Source organism: Meriones unguiculatus, chromosome 4, assembly GCF_030254825.1.
Source record: "Meriones unguiculatus strain TT.TT164.6M chromosome 4, Bangor_MerUng_6.1, whole genome shotgun sequence".
NCBI lineage: Eukaryota > Metazoa > Chordata > Mammalia > Rodentia > Muridae > Meriones > Meriones unguiculatus.
Genome location: NC_083352.1, coordinates 114,744,972 through 114,771,474, shown reverse-complemented (window position 1 = coordinate 114,771,474; position 26,503 = coordinate 114,744,972). Strand labels below are relative to the sequence as shown.

General features: G+C 48.0%; 3 protein-coding genes across 3 annotated transcripts; all 3 read right to left on the bottom strand.

Annotated features, from left to right (window-relative positions):
- Positions 1–456: 456 nt before the first annotated feature.
- Positions 457–2,806, bottom strand: Spint3 (serine peptidase inhibitor, Kunitz type 3). Its single transcript, XM_021660452.1, has 2 exons — positions 2,731–2,806; positions 457–647 (listed from the first exon to the last, which is right to left on the bottom strand). Exons 1-2 carry the CDS (start codon positions 2,804–2,806, stop codon positions 457–459), a joined length of 267 nt encoding a protein of 88 aa, XP_021516127.1.
- A 7,300-nt stretch (positions 2,807–10,106) lies between these two features.
- Positions 10,107–13,689, bottom strand: LOC110565581 (WAP four-disulfide core domain protein 6A-like). Its single transcript, XM_060381312.1, has 4 exons — positions 13,519–13,689; positions 12,391–12,522; positions 10,789–10,956; positions 10,107–10,366 (listed from the first exon to the last, which is right to left on the bottom strand). Exons 1-4 carry the CDS (start codon positions 13,637–13,639, stop codon positions 10,347–10,349), a joined length of 441 nt encoding a protein of 146 aa, XP_060237295.1. The 5' UTR covers positions 13,640–13,689; the 3' UTR covers positions 10,107–10,346.
- A 3,135-nt stretch (positions 13,690–16,824) lies between these two features.
- On the bottom strand, positions 16,825–22,957 carry LOC110565582 (eppin-like). The gene is made up of 4 exons (XM_021663285.2): positions 22,594–22,957; positions 20,822–20,953; positions 17,707–17,874; positions 16,825–17,120 (listed from the first exon to the last, which is right to left on the bottom strand). Exons 1-4 carry the CDS (start codon positions 22,682–22,684, stop codon positions 17,110–17,112), a joined length of 402 nt encoding a protein of 133 aa, XP_021518960.1. The 5' UTR covers positions 22,685–22,957; the 3' UTR covers positions 16,825–17,109.
- Between the last annotated feature and the right edge of the window lie 3,546 nt (positions 22,958–26,503).

Genomic DNA, 26,503 nt, shown 5'->3' with positions numbered 1-26,503 from the left:
GTGCCATCGCCCATCCCTTCAGAGAGTAGTTTTGCTTAAGGCAAACCAAAGGACCATGGGATAAGGCTCTTCAGTTCTCTCCCCTTGTGGCAGGAACTAGATAAACACTCCCTATTTTTAAAATTAAAAGTGGTCTGAAAATCTTCAGGTTTTTTTTTTCCCCCTCCATTCCCCATGATAAGTTTCTGCTTAGCACAGAGCCTGGCACAAATGTCTCTTACATCAAGGGTCATTTCCTTAATCCAGTATGGGTCCTTTTACTTCCAATTCACCTCCCTCACTTTGAAGTTTTTATCTTCAGATGGGTAGAATGAGTATTTTGTACAGTTTCGGAGATCTAATTAATCTTGGGAGAATGTATTTAGAGAAATGTTCTTTTTTATTCACACACACACAGACACCTTAAGGGGCCCTCAGGAAGCTTGACTCCGCGGATGGCTGGGCTGGCTTGACAAATCAGGTGCCTCTGCAGACTATCTCACACTGCTCTTTGTTCAGAAAGTTGTTTTTGTTGCCTCTGCAGCCGCCATAGTAGAACTGCTCGCACCTCTCGGCATAGCTGTCATAGAACCATCTTGTGAAGATGGCTCGGCAGTTGCCTCTTTTCATAGGAAGTTTGCACACAGGCAGTAAGGACTTCCTGGGCACTTGAGGAAGAAGAGTGGTTAAGGAGGCCAAACCCATCACCGCACCCTCTGCTGCTACTTCTCTCCTCCGCTGGAGGTTTCCTTGGCCACAGGGTGCAGGGCTGAGGTCATCCATGGCAACTTCCTCTTCCCACCTAACCTTATCCATTCCCATAGAAGCCAAGGTTTGTGCTTCTGCAAGGAGCGAAGCGCGCTTGCCTGGGATTTCCACTCAGGTGGATTCACATCCCCCCCCTGCCACCCATGACTGCATGAGACTGCCGGAGACGGTCCCTTCTCGAAGTCTCCAGTTTGCTGCCTGTGAGATGCTGGGCTCTGTATCACCTTTGCCCCCTCAGATGATTCCCTCTAGTCAGATCCCTCAGGCTGCTGCCTCCTATCCCACAGGCAGACTATAGAGAAAGGGTGAACCTTGGACCTGAGAGCAGGGCTTCAAGCCTGACTCACTCATTTACTGGCTGTATAACCTTGAACAAAGGACCTATCTTTTTTCCATTGAGTTTTCTTGACTGTAAAATGGAGTCTAGTGCTCATACTTTGGGGTTAATTGAGAGCTTGAAGACAACTGATAAGGGCCGAGGGAGGTGGAACAAGATTTTAATGTCAGCGTTCAGGAAAGGCAGAGGGTAGGGGGGTGGGTTTCTGTGGGTTGGTGGCCAGCCTGGTATACACAGAGAGCTCCAGGCCAGGCAGGGCTATGCAGTGAGATCCATCTCAACATGACAGAAACACCAGCACCATCACAACAAGCAGCCAATAACTCCAGACAACTGAAAAGTCAGCCCCCGAGTAACAGTGAACTGCCTCCAAGTATCCTCTTCTTCCCAAGCAACTGGACCCGGCAACACAAACCTTGCTTACCGACCCTGCAGCCCTGGTACCCAACTCAGGCCTGCCTGCCCCTGAGTTCTCAGCAAATACTCTCCAAAGCCGCAGTAACAGGCTCTTTCTATTTTTTTCTCATTTGAGTCAGGTTTCTTCACTAGCCTGGAACTCACCAAATCCAAATAGGCTGGCTGACAGGGAGCCCCCTGGCTCCGCCTCCCCAGCTCTGAGATTACAAGCATGACATCGTGCCTGGCCTTTTCCTTTCTTTTTTCCCTGTTCTCTCTCTCATTTTCTCCCCTCTGGCGATCAAACTCAGACCTTTATGCTTTCAAGGAAAGCACTTTACAGAAAGATTCATCTTCTTAGTTCCTGCAATTACTCCTCATAGTAACTTCGGGGCAAGTGGAAGATGCCAAGGGCCTTGTGTGTACCCGGCAAGCGCTCCATCGCTGCACTGCCTCCTTGAGTCTCTTTGCTGAAGCTGTCATGGCTTATAATGCTACGTGAAGAAACTGCAGTCAGGGAGGTGAAGCACCTGACCTAATGCCGGGAAGTGGGGACCGAGACACAAAGCCAGCGCAGCCCAGTGGCCAAGGTCTGTAGGTTTTCAACCTGTCCCCTTTGTTGTAGAATGGATGGTGAGTGAACACACCTTGGGTGGAGTTTGGTGGAAGAGCCTAGGCAGGGAATGGTTTAGGTTCTCCCCTGTCCATGCCCCGTAGGGCTGATGCTCTAGTACAAAGGGTAATGGAAAAGAGCTAAATAGCTTATCCAGTCAGGATGGAAATGGATGCTGGTTCCATGGCAGGGGAGGGGCATTGCTGGCATGGTCCTTAGACATCCTGGTCACAGGAGCATCTTCCTTGACCCCAGGTGAGCCAATAGGAGGTGGAGTCCCATCTACCTACTTCCTATTTCAGTCTTGCTCCCCCTCTTCGTTGATTCTATTAAAGCCAAGAGGAAATTGATTGATCTATTTACTTTCATATGTAAGAAAGGTGACGTGACCCCCTCCCCGTGTGCGAGTGTGTGTGTGTGTTTTCTGAATGTGTCTGAAGTGTTTCATGAGAAACTGCTGAGAACTGTTACACTAACACAATTATACACATCAGATTCGGTCAATAAAGCAGACACAACCATTACTCTTATCTTTCAGAGGCAGAAACTGACATTCTGGGAAACCAAACAACATCCAGGCCTCCACCTGACCCCTCATGTGCTTTGAGACCACCTCACACCCCCATTCCAAACCAACCTTTTCTTGGTTCTGAGCAAAGCTCTTGGCAGAAGGTGAGGATCAGAAAAAAGGAGAAGGAGGCCTGGAGCTGCATGGTGTCTGCCAGCAGTGGGCCAGCCTGGGGCTCTTGTATTTAGGGAGAAAAGAGGCTGAGAGGAGGGGCTGATCCTGCATCCCTCTCTCTCGCCCCTAACTGCTGCTGCTCTCGGGGCTCGCTGCTTCTGGAACAGAGAGTCCCATCAAAGCACAGTTTCGTCTCCGTCCTCCTAGACATATCTGATCTGGCCTCCAAGGCCAGCTTGCCACCTCTTCAGTGTAGGGGCCCCTTCAACAAGAGTGCAGCAGCTGCTACCATCAGTCGTATGCTTGTGTGTTCCCAGGCACCGCACAAAACACACGTCACGCACTGTTTGTCTATGAAGCTCCCACAGGAACCCCCTGCTACGATTTGGATGTGGTGTGAGCGGATCAACAAGGAGCCCATACCCTGGAAACTTGGTTCCCAAGGTGTCAGTGTAGAGAGATGGTGGAATCTTTAATGGATGAAATGTATTGCAAGGTCCTCAGGTCACAGAGGTGGCTGTTCTTGAAAGAGACTGATGTCATTCTCATGAGACCCCAGTTAGCTCCCCTGAGAGTGAGTTGGTATGGGGCTAGAGAGGCAGCTCAGTAGTGAAGAGCAAACACTTTAAAAAAAGTTTTTATTTTATGAGAATAAGTGTTTGGGTTTTTGTTTGTTTGTTTGTTTTTTCCTTTCTGTATGTCTACACCACATGCCTGCCTGGTACCCAAGGAAGCCAGAGGTAGGTACTGGATCTTCTAGACTGGAGTTGCAGATGGCTATGGGCTGCCATGTGGGTGCTGAGACTTGAACCCAGAGCCTCTGGAAGAGCAGCCAGTGCTCTTAATCAAGGAGTCATCTCTCTGGCTCCCATGAGTGTATATGTTCTTGCAGAGAACCTGACTTGGATTCTTAGCATCCATGCTGGGCAGCTCAAGTCTGTAACTCCAGCTCTGAAAAAAAAAAAAAACAACAACAAACAAAAACAAAAACTAACACCTCTGGCCTCTGTGGGGACCTGTACACATATGAGCAACCCCCCCCCCCACACAACTAAAAGTAAAATAAGTCATTGAAAAGAACAAACCTAAGTTTCTCTGACCTCTTATCTTCCCATATGTCCTCTTATCAAATATACTCTTGCCATAATGCCACCAGCCATTCCATGACAGTTGATTTGGTCGGGTGTGGGGGGCGTTCTCATGGAAAGTCAAGCTGATGCAGCCACCTCTTCTTGGACTTTCAGCCTCCAATTTTTTTGAAGTAAGTAAGCCCCTTTTAAAAATAAGGCATCCAGTCTTATTATAGTAACAGAAAATACACAGAAGCACTCCATTTCGTAGTGGAGTGCAAGAAGATTAAAGTACTGTCACCACAGTTGTGTGGAGAGCAAGTTTCAGAGCCACAGCTGTGTCCCCAGTCTGTTTGGCTCCAATGACTGGGCTGGCTGTACTGTCAGGGCTGTCTTCACAGCTGGGTGCTTCCAGGGAATTATGGGAACAACACACACTTGGTGTAGAAGTCGGAAATGGTCACCCGGCTGGAGAAGGAGCAGAGTCGGCGTATTTAAGCAAAAATAACAAAAGCTCAGTGTAAGAACGAGGTGTGGTTTAGGCTTTCAATCCCGGTAACTTGGGAATTGGGGCAGGAGGATCACAAGTTCAAGGTCACCCTGGGCTAAATAGTGAGTTCAAGGCCAGCCTGGAGTATATGAAGCCCTGTTTAAAAAATTTTTTTTTAAAATGATCCCCAACCCCTACATGTTTACTTTTTAAAATTAGTGTGTTCTTTTGTAAACAAAATTATTTTGTTATTTTTTACCTTGTGCGTAGGCATGTGTTAGGGGACATACACACGTGAGTGTGGGTGGCTGTGGAGGCTAGAGGCTTTGGTTCTCCTGAGCTGGAGTTACAGTTGGTTGTGAGACTCCAAAATGGGGGCCGGAAGTCCAACTCAAGTCTGTGTAAGAGCTGTGCATGCTCTTAGCTGTCGAGTCCTCGCTCCAGCTCCTAAGTTTGCACACCCTTTTAGGAAAAATGCCTTCTCGGGTCTTCGTTGGCTTTTCCTTTGCTTTCCTTCCCTCCATTATTATTTTTTTTTTTTTTTTGTCTCCTTCATTTTGTTCTGTGGAGGACTAAACCCGGGTCTCAGGTACTCTACCACCTGAGTATATTATATCCTCAGCCCTATCTTTTGTTAATTTTCTTACTGCATCATTTGTGTGTTTTTCTTACTGTGTTATTTAGGAGCTCTTAATGTATCATAATAATATCTATTGTTGGTATGAGTTATTGTCTTTATTTACTTTGGGGTAGGACCTCTCTATGTAGACTAGGCTGGCCCAGAACTCAGAACTCTCTGCTTGCCTCTGCCTCCTGAGTGCTGTGGTCAAAGATCTGTGTCACTGTGTGTGGCTATTGTCCCTATCTATCTATCTTTCTATCTATCTATCTATCTATCTATCTATCTATCTATCTATTTACTTATTTTGAGGCAAGGTCTTATTGTGTGGCCTTGGCTAGCCTGATACTTTTAACACTTTTTAAATCCACAAGAATTAGTTTTTTAATTAAAAAATTTATGTGTATGGTTCCTCCCCCTGTACATACATCTGTGCACCACATTTATGCCTGGTACCTGAAGGGGCCAGAAGAGTGCATCGTATGCTCTAGAGCTGGACTTACAGACAGTTGTGAGCTGTCAATGTGGGAGCTGGGAATTGAACCCAGATCCTCTCCAAGAGTTGCCAGTGCTCTTCAACACTGAGCAAACCCTCCAGCTCCTGGTGTCTTTATATTTGGAAGGTAGTTAACCTGAACTCGACATTATTTTTGAATAGCCGTTTTCTCTTTAATCAGTTTGACTATATATTCTAATACTTTCTGACAATCCTTGGTTTCTGATGAAAACTGAGCTATTATTTCTTTCCACATATTAGTTTATCATGACAATGAATTCATGTGTAGTTTTCTTTACGCGTGCTGGTTCACGAAGCTTCCTGGCTCTCCCAGTGAGTTTATCATTAAAATTACTTTGTCGTTCCTCCAGCTACACCTTTTTATCCATACATCACCATTTGTTTGTTTGTTTGTTTGTTGCAACAGTGCCTCTCTAGATAGCCCTTGCTGTTGTGGGACTTCCTCTGTGGGGTCTTAGAGCTAAGAGTCAGAAATGGGCCAAGCTATAGAATGTGATGAATTATGAATGATGTGCTCCGCACTTCATGATACCAGGGTAGGATGCGGTAGTGGGCGCCAACAATCACAGCACTCAGTGGGCAGACACAAGAGGATCTGAGTTTAAGGCCAGCTTAGGCCACATGGAGAATTTGAGGACAGTTCGAGCTACATAGTGAAATTCTTATTTCAAAAGAAATCGAACCATAGCAGTATCTGAGATGGGAGAGTTGAATTGATCGCCTGCATTGAGCGCTTAATTCCTCCTAGCTGCAAGGGAGGCTGGGAGAGTGACTATGCTGATTACTCACCCACTGTCTCTTAGCAACAAGCCCGTCTTCTCTGAGACGTCGGGGATGGGACTCTGCATGTTAGGTCCTTTCTCTGGCTCCTTCTGGCAGTCTCCAAACCTGCTTTCCTGCATTTCCTTTTAGACACCATCTCCAGGGAACCATCCCTTTCCACCCAGCACTCCGAAAATCGTTAGAACTCTCAGAGGTCCGAGCCCAGCCGTAGCACACTCTAGGAGGTAGAGTCTTGGTATACACACGCCACTTTCTCTTCCTCCCCTCGTGCGAGCTCCAGTTGTACTACATGATCCCTGTGCTTCCGAATCTAGAAGCAACAAAGCCTCAAGTTCCCGTTCTTCCTCCTAACCCTCAACAGCCATGCAACTGTAAACCCCTTGTTTCAAATCCTTAATTTTTTGTGTTATTTATTCGTTTTCTGTTTTATGGTATGGGTGTGTGTCACATGTACTCGAGTGTTCTTCGGTGCTCCTGTGTGCTGGCCATGGTGCGTATGTGCTCATGGTGACGGCCAGAGAATAACCTCGGGTGTTGGTCTTTGGCACCTACCTTGTTTGAGACGGGTTTCTCGACACTTCCTGCTGTGTGCACCCAGCTAAACTGTCCTGCCACCTTCCAGGGATTCTCCACTCCCAGTTCCCACCTCTCTCTCGGAGTATTCGGATTTCAGGCATGTGCCTGGCTTTCCGTGGGTTCTGGGGATTCAAAGTGAGCTGTCTTTATCTCCCCAGCCCAGCTGTTTCTGCGTTCTTTACTGTACCCTGCTAAGAGCCTGATTATTTTCCGCCCTAACAGCCCTAACTTCAAGCAAAAGGATCTGCGAGAGAATCCTTCAACTCCAGGAGAGAGAGAGAGTTGCATGCTGAACATTAAAAGCAGAGTAACAAATAGCCCCCCCCCCCCCCAGTCACCTGTATTACCACAGGCTACAGGATTTGGCGACACCCTCCAGGTCTGAGTTTCAGCTCATTCTGCTACGACACGTGGTCTCAGACAAGGTCATTCTCTATTAGAAGCCTGCATTTGTACACTCTACAAACAAGGAAATACTGGTTAGGTTAGCCCGGATGCTCCCTGTCTCCAAGTCACCTAAGCTCCCCACCATGCATTTCTGGGTCTGGAGGTAGATCCAAGGGGAACATCAGGAGAGAAAGATGAGGGGTCCTAAACCTTGGAAACAAGCAAAGAGTGTCCCCCTGGGGTGTCAGCTAGGGCCTGATGAGGAAGTAATAGAGAGATGAAGGGCCACTCAGTTCCAACTCAGTGCTCCGAGGCAGGGGTTCTCTGCACCCGCCCTGAAAGCTCCAGGTTCATTCCTGAGCAGAACATGTGAGCAGATGCTATCGGCACAGGGCACACACTGGCCATTTCGAAGGGTGTCATTGGTGCAGGGGCAGGAGCAACTTGTTCTGGTCGTTCACTTATGGCAGACCCAACCCGGGCTGAAGGGTGTGAAGAATGTGACAGAACAGCAGGGGGTGCTTATCGGATCTGGCAGGAGTCCTTCCACGCTGTGGTTTCTCAGGAGTGGAAATACTGTTTGACATCATTAATCAATCACCTTCCTGGTTTGGGGTGGGAAACAGCCCCCCTCCCCCCAAGGAGATCCTTCCACCCTACCCTGTCCCAGCTAGGGTGCGCCAGAGTGTTGCCAGGGGGCAACCGTGAGCTTTAAACTTGGGCCTTCTCATTCTCACACGTGAGCCTTCTCTCAGCACAACACAAACCAGTTGTGGCTAGTGGCGGATTGGGTGTGGATCACAAGGATGCGGAGAGCTGAAACAGGCTTCCTTGGAGAGTGGTAACACTCAGAGACAGAACAAAAACACAGCAAGCACAGCAGGGCTGTACAAACAGGAAAGGTTTCCAGGGCCCTCACCACCACACACCGGCATGACCCTCCCACTCCTCCCCCCTTGGTGATTTTATAGTTTCCTCTAATTCCCTCTGTGGTAGATCGGGCACCAAAACGTATTTTTTTTTCTTTTTTTTTTTAAATATGTGTGAGTGTTTTAATATGTGTGAGTGTTTTTAATATGTGTGAGTGTTTTGCTTGCATGTCTGTGTACCGCATGTATGCAGTGCCTGAGAAGGCCCAGAGAGGGTGTGGATCCCCTGGAACTCACTTACAGGTGGTTGTGACTCACTATATGGGTGCTGGGGATTGAACCCATACTCTCCAGAAGAGTGTGTGAGTGTGTGTGTGAGAGAGTGAGTGTGTGAGTGTGTGGGTTCTGAGGATCAAACTTCACTCACTGTTCTTCTGTGGCAAATGCTTACCCACTGGGCCAGCCCTGTCAGTTATTTTAAAAGTATGCCTCATTGTCTAACATTTGCCCCAAACCTCGTTTTCTTGGGAACTGTTTGGACGCGGCCGTAAGTGGTTTTAAACGGCTTTACGGAAATGCTGTTCAAACGAAGACTGCATAAATTCCAGGTGCGCTTGGAATGTCTGCACACCATCCCCTCCTGAGCAGTTGACACAGCCATCACTTTACACAGCCACTCTTGTGTTTTCGGTGAGGACCTCTTAGCAAATCTCAGAGGTACAGTATTACTGTTGACTATAGTTACAGTGTTGTACATCGGAACTCCAGAACTTGTGTGTATTTTGCACAACTTGAACTTAAGCTTTGTGGTAACCACTCACCAGCCCTTTCCCGGGGGTCATCTCTGCTCTGTCTGAGGGTGTGGCAGTTCTAGCTTAGATTCCACGCCAAGCGAGAGCGTGTACAACCTGTCTTCCTGTCTGGCTTGTTTCAGCATTCCCTTTGTCGTCAAGGCTGAAGACCCCCCTCCACCATGTGTGCTTGTCCGTCTGTCTGTCCATGGACATCGAGGTTAGTTCCACACCCTTGTTGTGCTGGTGTATCACCAATCTCTCTTCCCAGGAATCTGTTTCGTTCATTCACAAAGCGTTCATCCCTTTGAGCCCTCTTTTGTGCATGAGGAGATCTAGGAGTCTGGTTTCTTTCTTTTACTCCTGTATATTTATTGGTTTTCCGTGTACAGCCATTGAAGAGATGAGCACCTCTCTATTGTGTGTCCTTGGCACTCTGTCAAAGATCAGCTGTCTGTAAGAGTGTGGTTTTAGCGGCTGGCCCTCTATTCTATGCTGTTAGTCCATATCTGATCCCTGGCAGCAATGCTACAGTATTGGTTTTGCTTATTATGCTTTGGAATAAAAGTTAAAGTCAAGAGATGTGATACCTTTACATTTGTTCTTTTTTTCCAGAGATGGCTTTGGCTGTTGGGGTCTTTCGTGGCTCTGTGTGGATTTTAGAATGCTTTTTCTTTTTTCTATTAAAATGCTTTTGTTGTGTGGAATGTGCAGACCATTGGAAGTAGTCTAGATGTTTTGACAATGTGAATTATTTTTATTTATGAACCTAGAATAGTTTTTATATAGCTATTTGTTTTTAATTTTTTTCTTCATCAATATTTGATGACTTTTGGTACACACATACTGTGCCCTTTGGATGCTTTGAAGTACTTTGTGCTTTTAGTGTTACTGAGGCAAATACTTTCCCCTTTTGTATAAATTAATTGGCAAATAAAAACACCACACGTTTGCATATTTATTTTTTACCCTGAAATGAATATAATGAATATACTATTAATGAATATACTATTTGTAACTCTCTCTCTCTCTGTGTGTGTGTGTGTGTGTAAGTATAATTCTTAGAGTTTGTCTCTATATAACAACATGCAAATGTGCACACAGGGCTGTGAACAGATGTGAAAATCTGCATACAGAGGGCTGTGGACAGATGTGAACAGCTGCAGACAACAGATGAGTTATTCAGACTCTGAGACACATCAGAACTCACAGGATCCTTTATTGGGAGGAACTAGAGCCTTCACAGGAATAAACAAGAGCCCTGAAAGCTGAGGTGATGGGGCCTTACACTGAGAAGGGGGTCAAAGGTTGAAGGACATTACATTTGAAGAGAAGCTGGGGTGCGAGGAGGGAATGAACAAACTCTGGAGTTGTTTTGGGAGCAGCTGAAGTCTGAGTGGCTAAGACAGCAGCCAACCCAGAGCGCAAGTTGAGAGCCAAGACCCGGAGCTTCTTCAAGCTTATCCTTATTATATCCAGGAAGGTATGTCTGCAAGACACAAGGGTAAGGGTGGGCAGGCTTGGCTTCAGTCATATTAGGAACCAGATTTTTCAGTTAATAAAAAGGGGGATGGGATCATTTTCACCTCCTCTGGCAAGCAGGGAAACCAGAAGTGCTGTGAGTGCAAGACTCAGAGCGATCACTTCTGATTTGCTGTTCTATACCCATCATTTCAGGGTGGTGAGCATGGCAGCCCTCGTGCCCCTCCTCTGAGTTGGTCTGGGGGCTCAGCATTCGTTTGTACTCTTAGGAATCACCTTAGACTTGCAGGCTTCCCTTTGTCTACTGCCTTCCTCCCATCCTCCCCATCCCAGGTTCTTCCATTTGCACCCCCAGAACTGCCAGGTCTTGGAAAGGACCAATGCCTTTAAAATTGGTGAACAGGGGCATGGGGGACCTTTAGCACTTACTGTTTTTTTTGCAGACAACTGTGCAGATACCTTCAGATTGGAAGTTGTTCGCATTCCCTTGGCAACCACCATAGATGAATTGGGTACAGAGCTCAGTTTCTTGGTCATACCGCCAGCGTGGAAAGTAAGCCAAGCAGGGGCCAGAATCCTGTGGCAGACTGCATACATCTGTGGGGAAATCACAGGAGACAGATATGTGGATGGCTGTCTCCCTAGGGGAGAATCCTGCCCTCTCCAGCTGTCCTGCTCCCCTTGTCTAGCTCAGAGCTGTGCTCCCAGGTCTGTGAGAACTGTGACCAGTCACAGGAACCTCTTTGGTCTCTGTTTTCTTATCTGCAGATGATAACACCAAGGGCCACTGTGCTTGTGGGGACAGGACCGTCTCGGGAGCAGATGCAGCCATGGCACACAGCTCTCTCCCTGCTTCTCCTCAGCATCTGAATGATGACATCTTGATGGTTTTGCCTCATAAATGGTCCTCCTTTCTTTCCTCTCTGCCAGGAATGGCCACCATCTAAATTCAAACTTCTCCAGTCTGCTGGATGCCGGGGTCCATAGAAACTGATCCACTAGCTCAGGACAAAGTTGTCCCCAAACCTCAAAGGGCATGTCCTCCACTTCCACAGCTCCCCTCTTCTGCTGCTCCCAACGCTCGTCCTTTCAGCCTCATGTCTGGAAGTCACCATGTCTTCCCATGTCCACAGCAACACACCTGCTCAGTGCTCTTGCTAACAGGGCACACAGCTAGTCACTCTTCAAAACCGTCCCACAGCCAGGCATGATGGCATTTGCCTGACATCCCAGCACTTGGGATGCTGAGGCAGGAGGATTACAGTGGCTTCAAGGCTGCCCTGAGCTATGTAGAAGACCGTGTCTCCAATATCAAAACTCTCCCAGGGGTCAACGCCTTTCTGTCACCTCCTGCTGCACTCTTTACCCCTTTCATCACACCATGCATGCCTTGTATGTCTGTGATGAAGGCTTATCATGGGTTTGCTCATATTTTTTGATGACCTGAGAATGTGAGCTTTTCAAGGGCAACGGCCATGCCTTAGCCCGGTGCAGCAGTTCTGAGCAGACCTTTTGGGAGGAAATGAGTGTTTCAGAAACATTTTCTCGAGAATTCTCAAGGATATGAGGAGAGAGAAAAGAGTATAGAAAGCCATACATGATCAGGGAGAGCATCCTGGATTTTATATTAGCCAGAGGCCTTGACAAGCAAGTCTGTCTCATGCTTCTACCCCTCCACCTGCCTCATGCTTATCCTACAGCCAGACATTGTTGGTGGTCAGTGAGTCTTTTGCAGCTCCTTGGCATCTCAGAACAGCATCACAGAGTAGCCAAGGGATCACGTGACCCAGGACCCACCTCTACCTTGAGAAGGGAAAATGAGAGTCAGAGAGGAGAGACATCAATCACATCATTTACTAAGACAGATGAGAACTGTTACAGTACAGGTCTCCCTGCTGGGTACCTAAAAGATTTGCACCAAGTGGAAGATTCCATGAGGATCTTGGTGAAACACTCCACTTCAGTCACTCGGGGGAGGGGTAAGACAGTGTGGAGGAGAGGGTGGGGGAGTCCAGGGGGTCAAGAGGTTACCATCTCTGAGGTCTAAGCACTTCTTCCCACAGCTGAACAGGCAGCACCTTTTCTTGTCTGGACACTGCTTGTGCCTTGTGCACTCGTTCCTCTCTTGAACTTCACACTTCACTCTGACTCTTGGGCATGATCCTATAGGAGGAGAAGGGGGGTCCTTTGAGGTGTTGAAAGAGATGCTGTTCTTCCTTCCCACTTCCAGGGCACCGCTGCAGAGTCCAGGAAGCTTACTGGCCCCTCACCTGTCACTAGGAGGAGGTAACCCTCAGAGGCTCAGCTGTGATGATCTAACCCCCAGGACCTTCTCTATTCCTCTCTCTGCCACCTCTAAGATCCCCCAGAGAGGGACCCACCCCTTTGTGACTGTTCTGAGCCCTTGGCTTTGTCCTTGCTGGCTCCTGTAGCTCTCACTGCTTGCTAATGGGACGTTTGAAAAGCCTTGCTCAAGGTGCCTGGGTTAAATGAGCAGTGATTAATTTTGCTGAAGTCCATCCTGGGCACTTGGCCTTTCTCCCCCCTCCTCAGGACACAGTTATGAGTGAGCACTGTCAGCGTTTCCCAAGGTGAACAGAGAGTCCAGGGTGTGGAGGCTCTGTGTTTTGTGTGACCGAGGAGTGGACCCAGAATTTGCTCCTGTCACATGGCCTCCTAAGCACTCACTGTCCACCACTACCTTCAAGTGCTCAGAATCTCCTCACTTTGCCCTAAGGGGCTTCTGGGGGCTGCTCTTCAGCACACAGGTAAGGTCCCTGTGACACAGGGAAGCTTTGGGGAGCTCCAGTGTGCAGGTTTGGATGCTGATGGGGTGGTGCTAGGAAGAGGCTGGTCCTTAAAAGGAAATGCTTTTGTGTGTTTGACCCCCCCAAGTCCATTTAACACACACTAGTTCTGGCACCCCCGTGTAGAGTTTCTTCTAATGGTGGGGAGTCAACTACCACAGACCAAGGACCCTGTGCTCACCCAGGGCATCATTCCAGGATGATGGAGACACTGACTCCAAAGATCCACCCCATCCGGGGTCTGGGCTGAGGCGGGGGAAACACTCTCATCTGCTGTGTGTGCTCTTCTCTAACCTGCTCTCATCTGCTGTGTGTGCTGTTCTCTAACCCATCAAGTTTCTCTGGTACTTACTGATAAAGAACCCCTCTGCCAGCTCAGGCTCCTGGATGCTCCATGGGAAGATGAAGGGGGTCAGGAATGGCAGGAGTGCCCAGAGTCTCATTTTGGGAAGCCGTAGCCTGTCTGGAGGCATTAAACCCGGAGGAGCTGCTCAGTGTCTCCGGCTTCTGCTCCGTGGCTCTGTGCCCTGATAGTCCAGGAAGCAACTCTGGACAGGAGCCAGTCACATTCTCTCCCAGAGGCCATGAGTGGCATAGCTGTACCACAGGGTAAACTGTTGGGGGAGGGGCTCCAACATGCTGGTCTGAGGTTTTCTGTCTCTCTGGCCTAGCAAGAGGGGAGTGATTGCTTACTGTCTTTTAGACTATCTTAGCAAGGTTACATAAATTCCAGAACCTTCCTTTCCCAGGGGCAAATTGCAGAGTGGGAGTTTTCTAGGTTGCTTTCCTGTTGCTGAGACTAAACCCTGATTAAAAGCATCTTAGGGAAGAGAGCGTTTATCTCAGCTCACAGGCTCCAACCTGTCATGGAAGAAAGCCTGTCATGGAAGCTGGAGGCCGGAACTGAAAAAGAGACCCTGGAGGAATGCTGCTGACTGGCTTGTTTCCTCTGGCTCGCTACACAGACCAAGATCACCTGCCCCATGGCGACACTGTCCACTGTGGCCTACGCCTTCCACCATCAATTAGCAATCCAGAAGATTCCCCACAGACATCCCCACAAACCAACCCAAAGAGGCAATTCTTCAACTGAGGTTCCCTTCCCACATTTGTGTCTATCTGACCACCAAGACAGTAAGTACCCTACTCCTCTGACTTTGTGATTTCATCTTTCTCCTTCATTCTCATCTTATTTTTTTTCTGTTTCTCTTCTTCAACCCTCTTCCTGGCCTCCTTTCTTTGCTTCTCTTTGCTTTCCTTCAATCCTTATCCATTCTCTCCCTCCACCATCTGTTTCTTGAGACAGAATCTCATCTGTCCCAGGCTGGTCTCAAACTTCCTATGTAGTGGAAGACTTCTGATCTTTCTGCAACAGCCTCCCTGTGCTGGGATCACAGGCCTGCATCCCCTCACCCAGGTTACTCAGACAGAGATGGGGATGGAACTCAGGGCTCCACGCAGACTAGGCAGAGGCGCTAGACCACTCCAGCTGCATCCTGCCTAGGCCGCCGATTCTCCTCATCTCTGGGCTCATTGTCTGTGATTTTTGACCCCATGCCTCCCTTCTCTCCTTTTCAAGGACTCTCCACCCGGCTTTCTTTCTCCTTACCCTTCAGCTCCCTTTGGTTGTCCTCTCTCTTGTCTTTGGCCCAGTCATCTTCTTTAGCCACCACCCAACGGTAAAGGCTGTCAGGTGGGCATGAACCCACCTTTCCCAGTGAGCATCAGGCCAGGTGACAGGGCCTCAAAGGCAGGAGAGAAGCTGTGAGCCTCTGTCACACGTGCAGGTTAGCAGGGGCCACGAGGAACGCTGGCTCAGAGTCAGCTGCAGGAGGGGCTGAGAGGGACTTGCTGATTGCTCTGGAATATTCCCTCAACTTAAATCTTGACCCATCAGTGAGGGAGCAGATGCAGTGTGGACACCCTGCGAGCAATGCAAGGGTAGACCGAGGCAGGGACAGCACCTGCTGCAGCCAGCTCTGCTGCCAGATACCCTTGAGTCACCGAGGGTTTCATTTGCCACTGCAAGAGGCAGTTCCACGGTGACTGCTTTGCAAAACCGTGGCAGAATTCCAATAGAGCAAATTGGTCATTTTCATGTCAACAATATGTAGTGGTCATTTTTTTTTCCTTAGCACATTCGTGAGACTGTGTGTCGTATCTACTGGCTCCAAATGTTTTTCTCTCTCCAGCTGCACACCCCATTTCATGAGCAATCACCCTCTAGCTCTAACCCACTACTCCAGCCCCTGAGACTGCTTCCTGTCTTACAGATTTTTCCGCTGTCTTTTTCTTTTTGTGTGTGCCGTTTTCTAACTCCAGTCCAGAGCCTCACACAAAAGCTCTGCCTGCAAGGTATATTCATTCCCCTACTCCCCTCCACTTTAAAAAAAAAAAAAAAAAAAGAATTGACACAGGGTTTCACTCACTTGCCCAGGAAGGCCTTGAACCTGTGATCCTCCTGTCTCTGCTTTCTGAGTATCTGTCATTACAGGTCTGACCCACCATGCCCACCGCTTGCTCTGGGTGTTTCGTGGAAATGGAATTACACAGTACGGTGTAACATGTGCGCGCGTCCAGGTTTCTATGGCCCACGTGTGGGAAGTTAGAGGACAATCTCTGATGTGGACGTCCCTCTTCTACCTTGTTTGAGGCAAGGTCTCTTTGTGCCCCACCCCCGCCCCACCCCACACTCTGCAGTATCCTCCAGGTCAGCTGGCCCACACCACAGGCTTCTGGTGATTCTTCTGTCTTCTCTTCCCATCACAATGTAGGAGTGCTGTAGCTACAGTTGTGTGTTACCCTGCCTGGCTTTACCTGGGTTCTGGGGATTTGAACTCAGGTCCTCATGCCTGTGTGGCAAGCTCTTTACTCCCTTAGCCATGTTCCCAGACCCCAGTTCACCCACAGCAGGGCACTGTGTTGATTCCCGGTGTTTTTGGCTGTATAGCATCCCGCCACATGCTAGAGTTTTACTCTACTCTCTCTCTCTCTCTCTCTCTCTCTCTCTCTCTCTCGTCCCTTGGTGCCTACTCAGCTTGGATATAGAACATTCATGGGTGTGAGGGACCCAGGGGGTAAGTAGGAACACTGGACCGATATCTCATTTCCCTCTCACTGGAAATAGATGAGGAAAATTTGGAGGCATGTTTTTATTGGTTCATACGGCTCCCTAAAATGTACCTAGTGGGAGTATGTTACAATTTCCCAGCAGCAACTAACTTCAGAAATCACTGCTTTTAAAAAGTTAGATTGAAAAAAAGAAAAAGTCTGCTGGGACACATTCTCGCTGGTGGAAGTGAAACTAGACGGAAATCAAGTATGTTGGGATGTGGCAGCAACAGTCCCTCCTGCAGTCTACCCACCATCCCTCAGCAGCGAATCGCTTACCACAGTCTCCACCACGTGTTTCTGGAGGACTTCCTGAGGAAGCCACCTGAGCCCCTTCCCTTTTCCCAGAGTCAGTTTCTGGGACAGCTAAACCAAGGCGTCGCTCACAGGCCTTAGATGGAGGAGAAACATACCCCCTACCCCCCTGGCTTCCCAGGTTTCAAGGATGTTTCTGTCCACATGCCCATGGTGTCGCCAGAAGCCTGGCATGTGTCTCACTCTCCCCACACTGAAGACGTGTGAATCACTCAGCATCAGAGGCACAGTGTAAAGCCAGATACTTTATTGAATAAAGTTGAGAGAGTACACAGAAATAAACAGGGAGCTCCTGATGGGGGGGCTGAGCGGGCGAGGCGTAGTTAGTGATGGGGATCCGAAGAGGAGGGGTTAGGAATAGGAACTGGGGATGGTGGGAGGAGGGGAGGTACCAAGGGATTCAATGTTGGGAAGATTTAGTGTTCAGAGTGGTCAGCAGAAGCCAGCAGGACCCAGCAGGTACACAGAGCTTGGAGCAGAAGCCAAGTCCCGATGTTTTCCCCAGTGTGTCCTCTGTTCAGGAGTGGCCTGTTGAGAACACAGATATAAGATATAGCCGAACTATCTTGGGCTAGGCTTATTTCCGCAGCCTGAAGTCCTGTTTCTACATCTTTTCATAAGAGGAGATTCAAAGTGGGGTTTGTCAGTGGGAGTTGAATGGGTTACATGTGAGCACAAACGTCTAGGTACGAAAATACAACGAGACTTGGCACTCTGTACGCTCTCTCAAAAGAACGTTGAAACGAAAGTCGGTTTGCTCTTTGGAGGAAAAGCGGCTAGAATTGGACTGCTGGGAAAAGGAGGCGAAGAGGAAGCTGATGGCCTGGGATGGTCCCTCAGTCTGAGTGTCTGGACGGAGCACTCTTTGGCCATTCTGCAGCTGGTCTTAGGGACCCTTCGACACACCCTCTCTCTCACCCCTCCTAAATTAATTCTTGTTTGCTAATCTCCTGTACCTTCCCATTTTCAGCTTCCAGGAGGCCACCGTCTCCCCTCCTGATCAGACATAGTTCTGCCAGGTCTGAGGACACAGCTGCCTCGGGACGGGCCAACCCACACCCCACCTCCCAGGACGGCTCTGGTGAGGGTGTTAGAGGGAGACTCCGAAACTCACTTTTTTTTTCGCAGGCATTCTGGCACATACTTCGGGTTTGGAAGTTGTTATTGTTCCCGTGGCAGCCTCCGTAGATGAAGAGTTGGCACGTGCTGTTTTCCTTGTTATACCACCAACGACGGAAGTAGGCCATGCAGTAGCCAGGGTCTTTTGGCAGGCTGCATATGTCTGCAGAGGGACCCCAGAGTCGAGAACTCAGGACCCCAGACAATACAGTGCCATCCCCTCCCCGGAGCGCCGGCGTAAGCGAAGTTGGAACAGGCTCCTTTTCCCTCTCACACTCTAGGGGTTCAACACCCCGAACATTGTGCATACTTGCTGGGAGACGCTATGGGGGTTATCCGCATCTCTGGAGGTAGGATCCTCAGGGGTGGTTATGATCTGAATGTGAAGCGTCCCCCACAAGCTTACATTTTAAACACTTGTCACCCGTTCAGGGTGATATCTTGGAAGGCTGTGGTGTCTGCGAGGAGACCAGCTGGGGGAAATAGGTCGCTGGGGGAGGGCTCTTAAAGGGTATGACGTAGCCCTGAAGCTCCCTCTTCCTGGTCTGAAGCCACCAGGTGTCTGACACCGTAAACTCTGCCATGCTCTCTCCAAAGCAGTGTTCAGGGGCCCTTTAAAATCATGAGCCAAGAGAAACCTTTTGTTAGTTGTCCCTGTTCGGTATTTTGTCGTGGCAAGGTAAAGGAATTAACCTTACAGTTGACCCTGCCCCCTGCCTTGGTTTTGGGGACTAAGAATGGACTGGGGGCCTCATGTACACTAGGCAAGCCCTCCGTTATTGAACTGTATCTTCAGCCTGTAGATGTAATCAGTTAAGGTGCTTTCATGTTGGAGCACCAAGGGCCTTTAGTGCAACAGGGCCGGGACTCCTTGAACAGGAGAAGGTCTGGCCTGAGGTGCACACACAGGGAGGATGATGTGTGGACTTGAAGGCAGAGATGAGAATGATGTACCTACAAGCCAAGGAGTGCCAAGGATTGACAGCAAGCAGCAGATATCAACAGAGAGATGTATAATAATGCACGAACCAGCAAGATGGCTCAACAGATAAAGACATTTACCGTGTAAGCCTGATGACCGGAGTCCAAGTCCCAGAGCCCACGTAAAGGTGGAAGGAGAAACTGACTCCACAGAGTTATCTTCTGACCTCCTCTTGTCTCTCTGTCTGTCTGCCTGTCTCTGCATCTCTGTCTGTGTATCTCTGTATGTTTGCTTGTCTGTCTCTATCTGTATCTGTCTGTCTCTCTCTCTTTGTTTTTTTTAAGATTATTTATTGTGTATAGTGTTCCGCCTGCATGTACACCTGCACAACAGAAGAGGGCACCAGATCTGATGTTTGTGAGCCATGATGTGGTTGCTGGGAATTGAACTCAGAACTTTTGGAAGAACAGCCAGTGCTCTTAACCTCTGAGCCATCTTTCCAGCCCACCTCACTCTCTCTTAAGCGTGCATGCACACACATACACAGCAAATATTTATAAAACTCTCACAATCCTGAGAAGGAACCTCATTGGCTCCTTACCCTCATCCTTTTAGCCTGCAGCACTGTCGGACAACACATTACTATCACTGAAGCCAACAGCCAATGCTGTTTTATTCTTGTGATGCCCACCAAGCCACACAGGCTCCAGCTGGCTACAAGCTCCATGATTGTAAGCGCCCACCACAGTCGCCTTCTACCCCCTCATGGCTCACTTCTCTGCCAAGCTCCTCAAGCCTGACTCTCCTGCCTAGTCTATTGAGGCAGCCTCCATCCCTGGCTCTTCCAATCAAATTTGTCACGTGGCCCACCAGGAAGAAGGACCTAATGGATGTGAAAACAAGCCAATCGTATAGTTTCATATGTAAGACGTTGGCTTCACTACGATGTTTTTCTGTGACTCACAGGGTCCTTCCATGTCTGGCTCCTATGCCTGGCTCTGGGCTCTTTTGCCATGGAATCCCTGTAAGCCCCATGCTATGGCAATTTTTAAGTCAGCATGCCATGCTGCACTGTTCCTCCCTACCTTTTCACATCCATGCCCATCATGTCTTGCTTGTTGGCAGAATGTTTATTATGCCTTCAAAACCTTTCTCAGAAACCAGTCCCCTGTGACATCTCTCTTAACCCCACTCCATATCCCACACCGTGGTGGTTGCCTGATTCAAACCCAGATTTCCCCACCTTCTTTCTGAAGATTGCGTGTTCATTTATCGTTTTAAAAAATACCTCTAGTCTCATTCCTGGGTTCGTGACTCTCCAGTGTGCAGGGATTGTGCCTGATTTCATTCTGGGGTTTTGACGCCTAGCACGCTGCCTGACTATATAGGGCAGAGCTTTATGGAGTGTTAAAGGCAGAGTAAGGTGTGCTCCAAGGGCATTAAAAGAGCCTTTAGCGCTGGTCCTTCCATCACGTGAAGAAGTGGAGGCAGAAAAATTATATTAACTTGTTTCAAGATTTTTAAAAAGATGCTAGGAAGTCTCGAGTCAGACCCCTGGCCTATCTATCACCTTTTTGCCTGCCTTCTCTGTTCCACCGCCACACCCCACGCTCCTCCATAATTTTCGACCATCGCCCACTCTACTTAGCTGTGTCTCTAGCTGAATCCACCACTTCCCTTCTCCTGGAAGTCCTCTAATATAAACTCAGTCCCCTCAGTCACCCCCCTCACACTCTGGAGGGTCACACACGTTGGTCATGTCACTGACTCACCTAAATTGGGAAGACCAGGCTTTTTCTTTGTCTTTGAGCCCATGGTTCCTAGGACTAAGATGAGAGTCCTTCTTCTGGCCCACCAGACTAGGACTCTTTATCCTGATCCACCAAGGGCCATTTCCAACGACTAGCCTCATGCTCACTCTCAGTCCTTTTCTTGCCTGGTAGGTCTTTCCATCCTCGCTTTAACTATTACCCTTTATTCTGAACTCAGCTCCATGTTTGGTTGCCTGGAGACCTTTTGCAGTGCCCCTGACCACAGAGAACGAGTCTGTAACAAATCTAAACCACAGGATCCCAAACGCAGCAATCTCTCCTAAAGACCACCCCTCAGGGACCCAAGTAGCAATGGCAGCCCAGGCAGGAAGAGGAAACGTGGGTAGAGCCTGGGACACCGAAGCCCTTTGCGGTACCTTGTTGGGGGTCTAGACATTTCTTTCCGCAGCTGAAAGTGCAGCACTTCTCTTTGCTCTGACAGTTCCGGTCCTTGGTACACAGGTCCCTTTCTTTGTAATCACACTGCTCTCTGAATCTGGGGCATCTCCCTGGGGAAGAAGCAATCTTTCAGCCTGGGGGCCTTCAGTTTGGGGAGTCCAGGGAAGCTCACCCTGAAGGAGTACTTTCCTTCACCCCTGTTTCCCACACCAGCTCTGTGCGACCTCTTCACCCACCCCCGACTCTCTCGGTCTCTCTGTAGTCTGCTCCCACCCACTGAAGCAGAAACTTCCAACACTGGTCATATTTAGGCTGGACAATCACCTGTTGACCGTGGAAGCTGACTTGTGCTTTGTGTGACCTTTAGCAGCGACCTCGGCTTCGTGCTAGCCATCCCGAGTACCTCATCCATGTTCTAACAACCCAGACTGTCTCCATATGCTGGGAATGAATGCCTCCTTGAGAACGGCCTAGAGCCACTGGTTTAGGCCGCTCTATCCCTGTTTCGAGTTCCTCTAGAGGGCGACATTGCACGGGCATTCTTCTCCCAGCCAGAGTGGGATGGGAGGGGGGGTGAGGGGGGGTGTTGGAATTCTAGCTCTGCCGGGGTGTGTATGAGGCAGGATAAACATGACCATCCATTGTATAAAATTCTCAACAGATTAATAAAAATGTTATCTTAGAAAAAGATCTTTGGTGGGTTGGATGCTGGTAGCCCTGTAGTCCCGGCGAAATTCTTTAAATTCCTTGTCCTCCAGTTTCCTCATCTTTGAAAGAGAGAGGGAACTTATGGACAAAGCTATATGAAACTAAGAGATGGTGAGAGCAGGAGAAATATTCTTTCCCAGGGAAGATTCCCCTAATGGTCAGCCCTGACATACTATACATACAAAAAAAACACTGAACAGACACAGCAGGCTGTATTTATTTATTTAAGCACAGACACTCACTCTCTCTCTCTCTCTCTCTCTCTCTCTCTCACACACACACACACACACACAGGCTGATACACATATATACATATAACAACAGTAATTAAAGAAAAAAAAGGCCATAAATTTGAGACAGAGCTGGGGAGGGTACATGAGAGGAATTGGAGAGAGGAAAAAGAAGGGGCGGCGAACGATGTCCTGATATTTTGATGTTGAAAACTTCAAAAATGTAAAAGCACAAGAACAGACTAGGAGTGCCAATAGGACTAACCCTCATAGAGCTCTTAGGAGGATTAAATAAGATAGTACATACAAACAAATGTCAGGTACTGACTACGCGGCAGTCACCATGATGGAAGCTGTTTTGTTTCTTCATCACAAAGCTGTAGGACTGAAATTCTTTTAAAATGAAGACATCAAGTTTCAGAGAGGCCACACAGAATGTCAATATTTTGTTCAAGGTCACCTGGCTACCAACTCTTTTCAACCCAATTCTTGACTCCAGAGATCCTGACAAAGGGATCTGCTCCTCTCGAGGGGTGAGGGGTCACCCCATAAATGCTGGATCCATGATTCTTCTCCACCTCCCCAAGGAAGACACCTCTTCAAAGGGACTTTGCATAGTGTTTCCCCAGACCCATGTCCCTATAGTAAAACAAAGGACATCCCAAGAAGAGGGCTTGTGTCTCCCTCCTGTCCCAAGCTACCTCCAGGAAAAAGACGCAGAAAGGCAACCTAAACCCCAGGACTTGCTCCTTGTCTCTTCCTCCCAGAGAACTTCCCTTTCTCCCAGACAACAGCAGAAAACCAGTACTTACTGGGAAACAGCCAGTCAGTTAGACCAGGTCCCTGGACATTTGCAAACAGGCCAAATAGCACCAGGATGCTCACAAATCTGGAAAACTTCATGCTGGTAAGGGTCTGGCTTGGCTGGTAGTTCTAGACCATGGAAATGTCTGGCTGCCTTTGCCAGCTGATTCTCTGAATAGTCTGTACCTTGGCTGTGAGAACTGGAGAAAAGCCAGTCACCTACTATCTTGCTGGGAACACCAAGTTCTTGAGATTGCAAGTGGAGCTAATGAAATTCACAGCCCACATCTATGGAGAAAGCTCACATCTTACTGTGCCCTTGCTGTTTGGACTACATAGGACTGGCCTTCTGGTCAACCAGCGTAGTGAGCAAAGTGTACTCTACACTGTCCGTGCTGCATTAAGAGTCAATGACACCCTCCCAGGTCTTCATCTTGATAACTCAAAGTTAATGTGGAACCAAATCTACCATTTATTTACCACGTTTTAAAACATTTACCCCAATAAGACAAACCTTCTGTTGGTCTCTGACAATGTCTCTATTGTCTTGGTATGTTTTTATGTCACTATCTAAGGTTTACTCCCATGGGAGGACCATGGTTTCTGTGTTCCCTTCTCCCTCTCCTACAGTTTCTTCCCACCGCTTTCCCATTTATTGTCTCTTTGGGTCATTCTTTTTTTTTTTTTTTTTTTTTTTTTTGACTAAGGCCAGAAAGTAAAAATGTTGCCACAGTGAACAGGGCAACGTGGGAACATCAGGCTGATGACAGCAGAGTCTTTAGGTAGGACTTGTCACCGTGTTGTTGAAACGTAAGGAGCCTCTACCGTGTGACACAAAGTCTGCTGCCTGAGGAGACACTGAAATGGAGACGCCTATCTGAGAGACAACAGCTGAATCAAGGTCAACAATACTGTGGAGCTGCTGGATCCTAAGTGTGCTGTTGGAAAGAGAAGGCCAGACCCATGAGCCGCCCCTCCTAGCTCTGAATCCACAGAACCAGCTGCTCAACCTGGGCTAGAAGGGAGAGGGACACCCTGCAAAGGGAAAATGTTAACAATAGGACTTCTGCTTTCTCTAACAGGGTCGTTAGCTGGGGCAGGTCATTTTCCTCAACCTGTTTTCCATGGCAGAGAAGCCAGACAGAGCCCACAATCTCATCACTAAACAATAATATGACCACAAAATTCAGGATCGTAGGCAGAACCCCCATGGCAATCTCATATCAGCAATTTTGCAATGTTACTTAAGGATGGTCCCACAGAAATGCTAAAGAATAGATTTATTGGGGGGCTGGGGATCAAGCCCAGGGTGTATAGACTAGGAAACACTCTCCCACTGGCCTACATCTCCAGTCTGGGAAATAGAGTTTCCACTAAACAACCAAGATGTCGTAGGCCAGCCTAACCTTCTTATACTTCTGTATTCTCTCAAAATCATCCAGAAAGAGTGGAAACCTGATGTTCCTAGGCAGGAAGAACCTGAGGTATTTCCTTTTGTAGACAGGGATTATGTGATCTGGAGAAGTGAGGATCCTGACAAGCGTCATCCATCGAGTGAGCGTGAGACAGGATTCCAGGACACGAAGTATGTAAGTCTCCACCACTGGCCACTAGGAAATATTCTGATGTTGGTGTGGACCTAATACTTCGTTGTAGGCTTGAAGGGAAGAGTTGGAATGCTAATTCAAAGGGAGCAAAAGTGACATGTGCTATGGAGATAGGCTAAAGAATCACAGTCAATAAACTTCCCAGTGTCCCCTGGGCCCCCCAGCTAAGTCTGCCTTCCTCCTTAAACTCTCTTGGGAAAATTTTCAACATGTCCTGGTTATTGTTCCACATTCTGTCAGATGGGTCTGATTTGCAAGTCAACACATATGAGTGTCGTTTTCCAAGCAGCTGACATGAGATTTATGTCTTTGGAGCCTAGGATGTATCTTGGGTTTGGTTGGGCTCCTTCTAACACTTAATATATGGAACAAACTGGCTAGGACACACACACACACACACACACACACACACGCCTTTTTTTCCCTCTTCTACTCTCATTGAAGGACATAGCCTTCACATACCTCTATTCTAGGACAAATCTTCTGCTCAGAATGAGTGATTCAGGGAGAACCAAGGCACACTGACCTGTATCTAGCAGCTCATGCTTCTTCATCAAACCAGGACCTTTTACTCGGATGACTCTAGTGCATCTAACTGAATTGCTGACCAGTACATCTGTTCTCTCAAGTGGTCCCTGAGGTCCACTAAACAGGTCAATGCCTAGCAGCTGCTTCTTAAAACAGGAGGAGGTTCAAAACAAACTCTTGGTTCACCTTTCTGCTTGAGAAAGAGGTAGGGTAACGTGATAGGTACGTAAGCATATACACGGGTGCGTGGTGGCTAGCAGAGTGACACACGGAAGGATGTTGGGTGAGTAGAAAGAGGAGAGGAACACGGGGGTATTTGGATGCATGAGTACATGGGTTATGGATAGTTGGATGGATGAAAGGCTAGGTTAAGTAGATTGACGGGATATAAGGTTGACCAGCTTTTTGTTGCTGTGGCAAAATATATAAAACACTCAACTTAAGAGGGGGAAATTTGGGTTGGTGAGATGAAGGTCCCTGCTGCTAGACCTGGTGGCCTGAAGTTGATCTCCAGGACCCACAGGGCAGGAAGAAAGAACTGACTCCTGAATGTAGACCTCTGGCCTCCACACAGGCACACACAAATTCTAAGGTATTTGTAATTTTAAATAAGCAAATTTTATTTTGGCTGTTTCAGAAATGTCAGTTCACAGTTGTTTGGCCTCATTGATTTGGGCTTGTCCAAAGGCAGACCATCATGTGGGGAGCTAAGTGTAAAGGAGCTAAGAAAGCTTCCCACTTCTTCATCATGGCAGCTTGGAAGCAGGAACAAAGGGACACATCCATATGTCCCTAAAGAGAACACTTCTAATAGCCTTATTTCTCCAACTAGATTCCTATCTCCTCAGACTTCCCAACAATGTCAAGTGACCAAGGTTTTAAGCTAGTTTTTGGGGAGGGAATTTAAGACCCAGCACATAATAGTTAGTAGCGGCATGGGTAGGACTACCAATGGATGATGTTTGATTGGAAGGTTGGCTAGTGGGTTGATAAGAGGGTTGAGTGTGGATGAATGTAGAAATGATGAATAAGTTAGCTAAGTTAGTGTAGGAGAGAGAAAATAGAGAGAGGAGGTAAAGATGGACTTGGTGGTTTGAATAGGAATGGCTCCCTTTGACCCATATGTTTAAATACTTGGCCCATAGGGAGTAGAACTACTAGGAGGTGGGGCCTTGTTGAAGTAGGTGTGGCCTCAAGGGAGGAAGTGTGTCTCTGTGAAGACTGGCTTTGAAGTCGCATATGCTCAAGCTATGCCCAGTGTGGTTCGTGGTCTCCTTCAAGATAGAACTCTCGGCTCCTTCTCCAGCACCTTGTCCGCCTGCGTGTACCATGCTCCCCACCATGGTGATAATGGACCAAGCCTCTGACCTATAAGCCAGCCCCAATTCATGGTCATGATGTCTCTTCGCAGCAATAGAAATCCTAACTAAGGCAAAGGATTAAAGGCTGGCCATGAAGTGGAACCATAGTTTGGGTAGGTAAAGGAAGATGAGAAAGACTGTAAGGCAAACGGACACATGGAAGGGATTTGTGAGAAAACTGGTAAGTTGGAAGATAAATAAGGGGAAAGATAGGTAAGCAGAGATTGTGGACCTGGGTAGATGGTGCGAGACTGGCCAAGTGAAGAAGAGGACTGAGTGATTAGTGGGTAAATGAGTGACTAGAAGTGTGATTGTATGAGACAAAACATTAATTAACGTTAAGACGTGAAATTATACATATTGTAATTTATATTACACAAAGTAAGTGCATTTGAAATATACAGAAAAATGGATTAATTTAA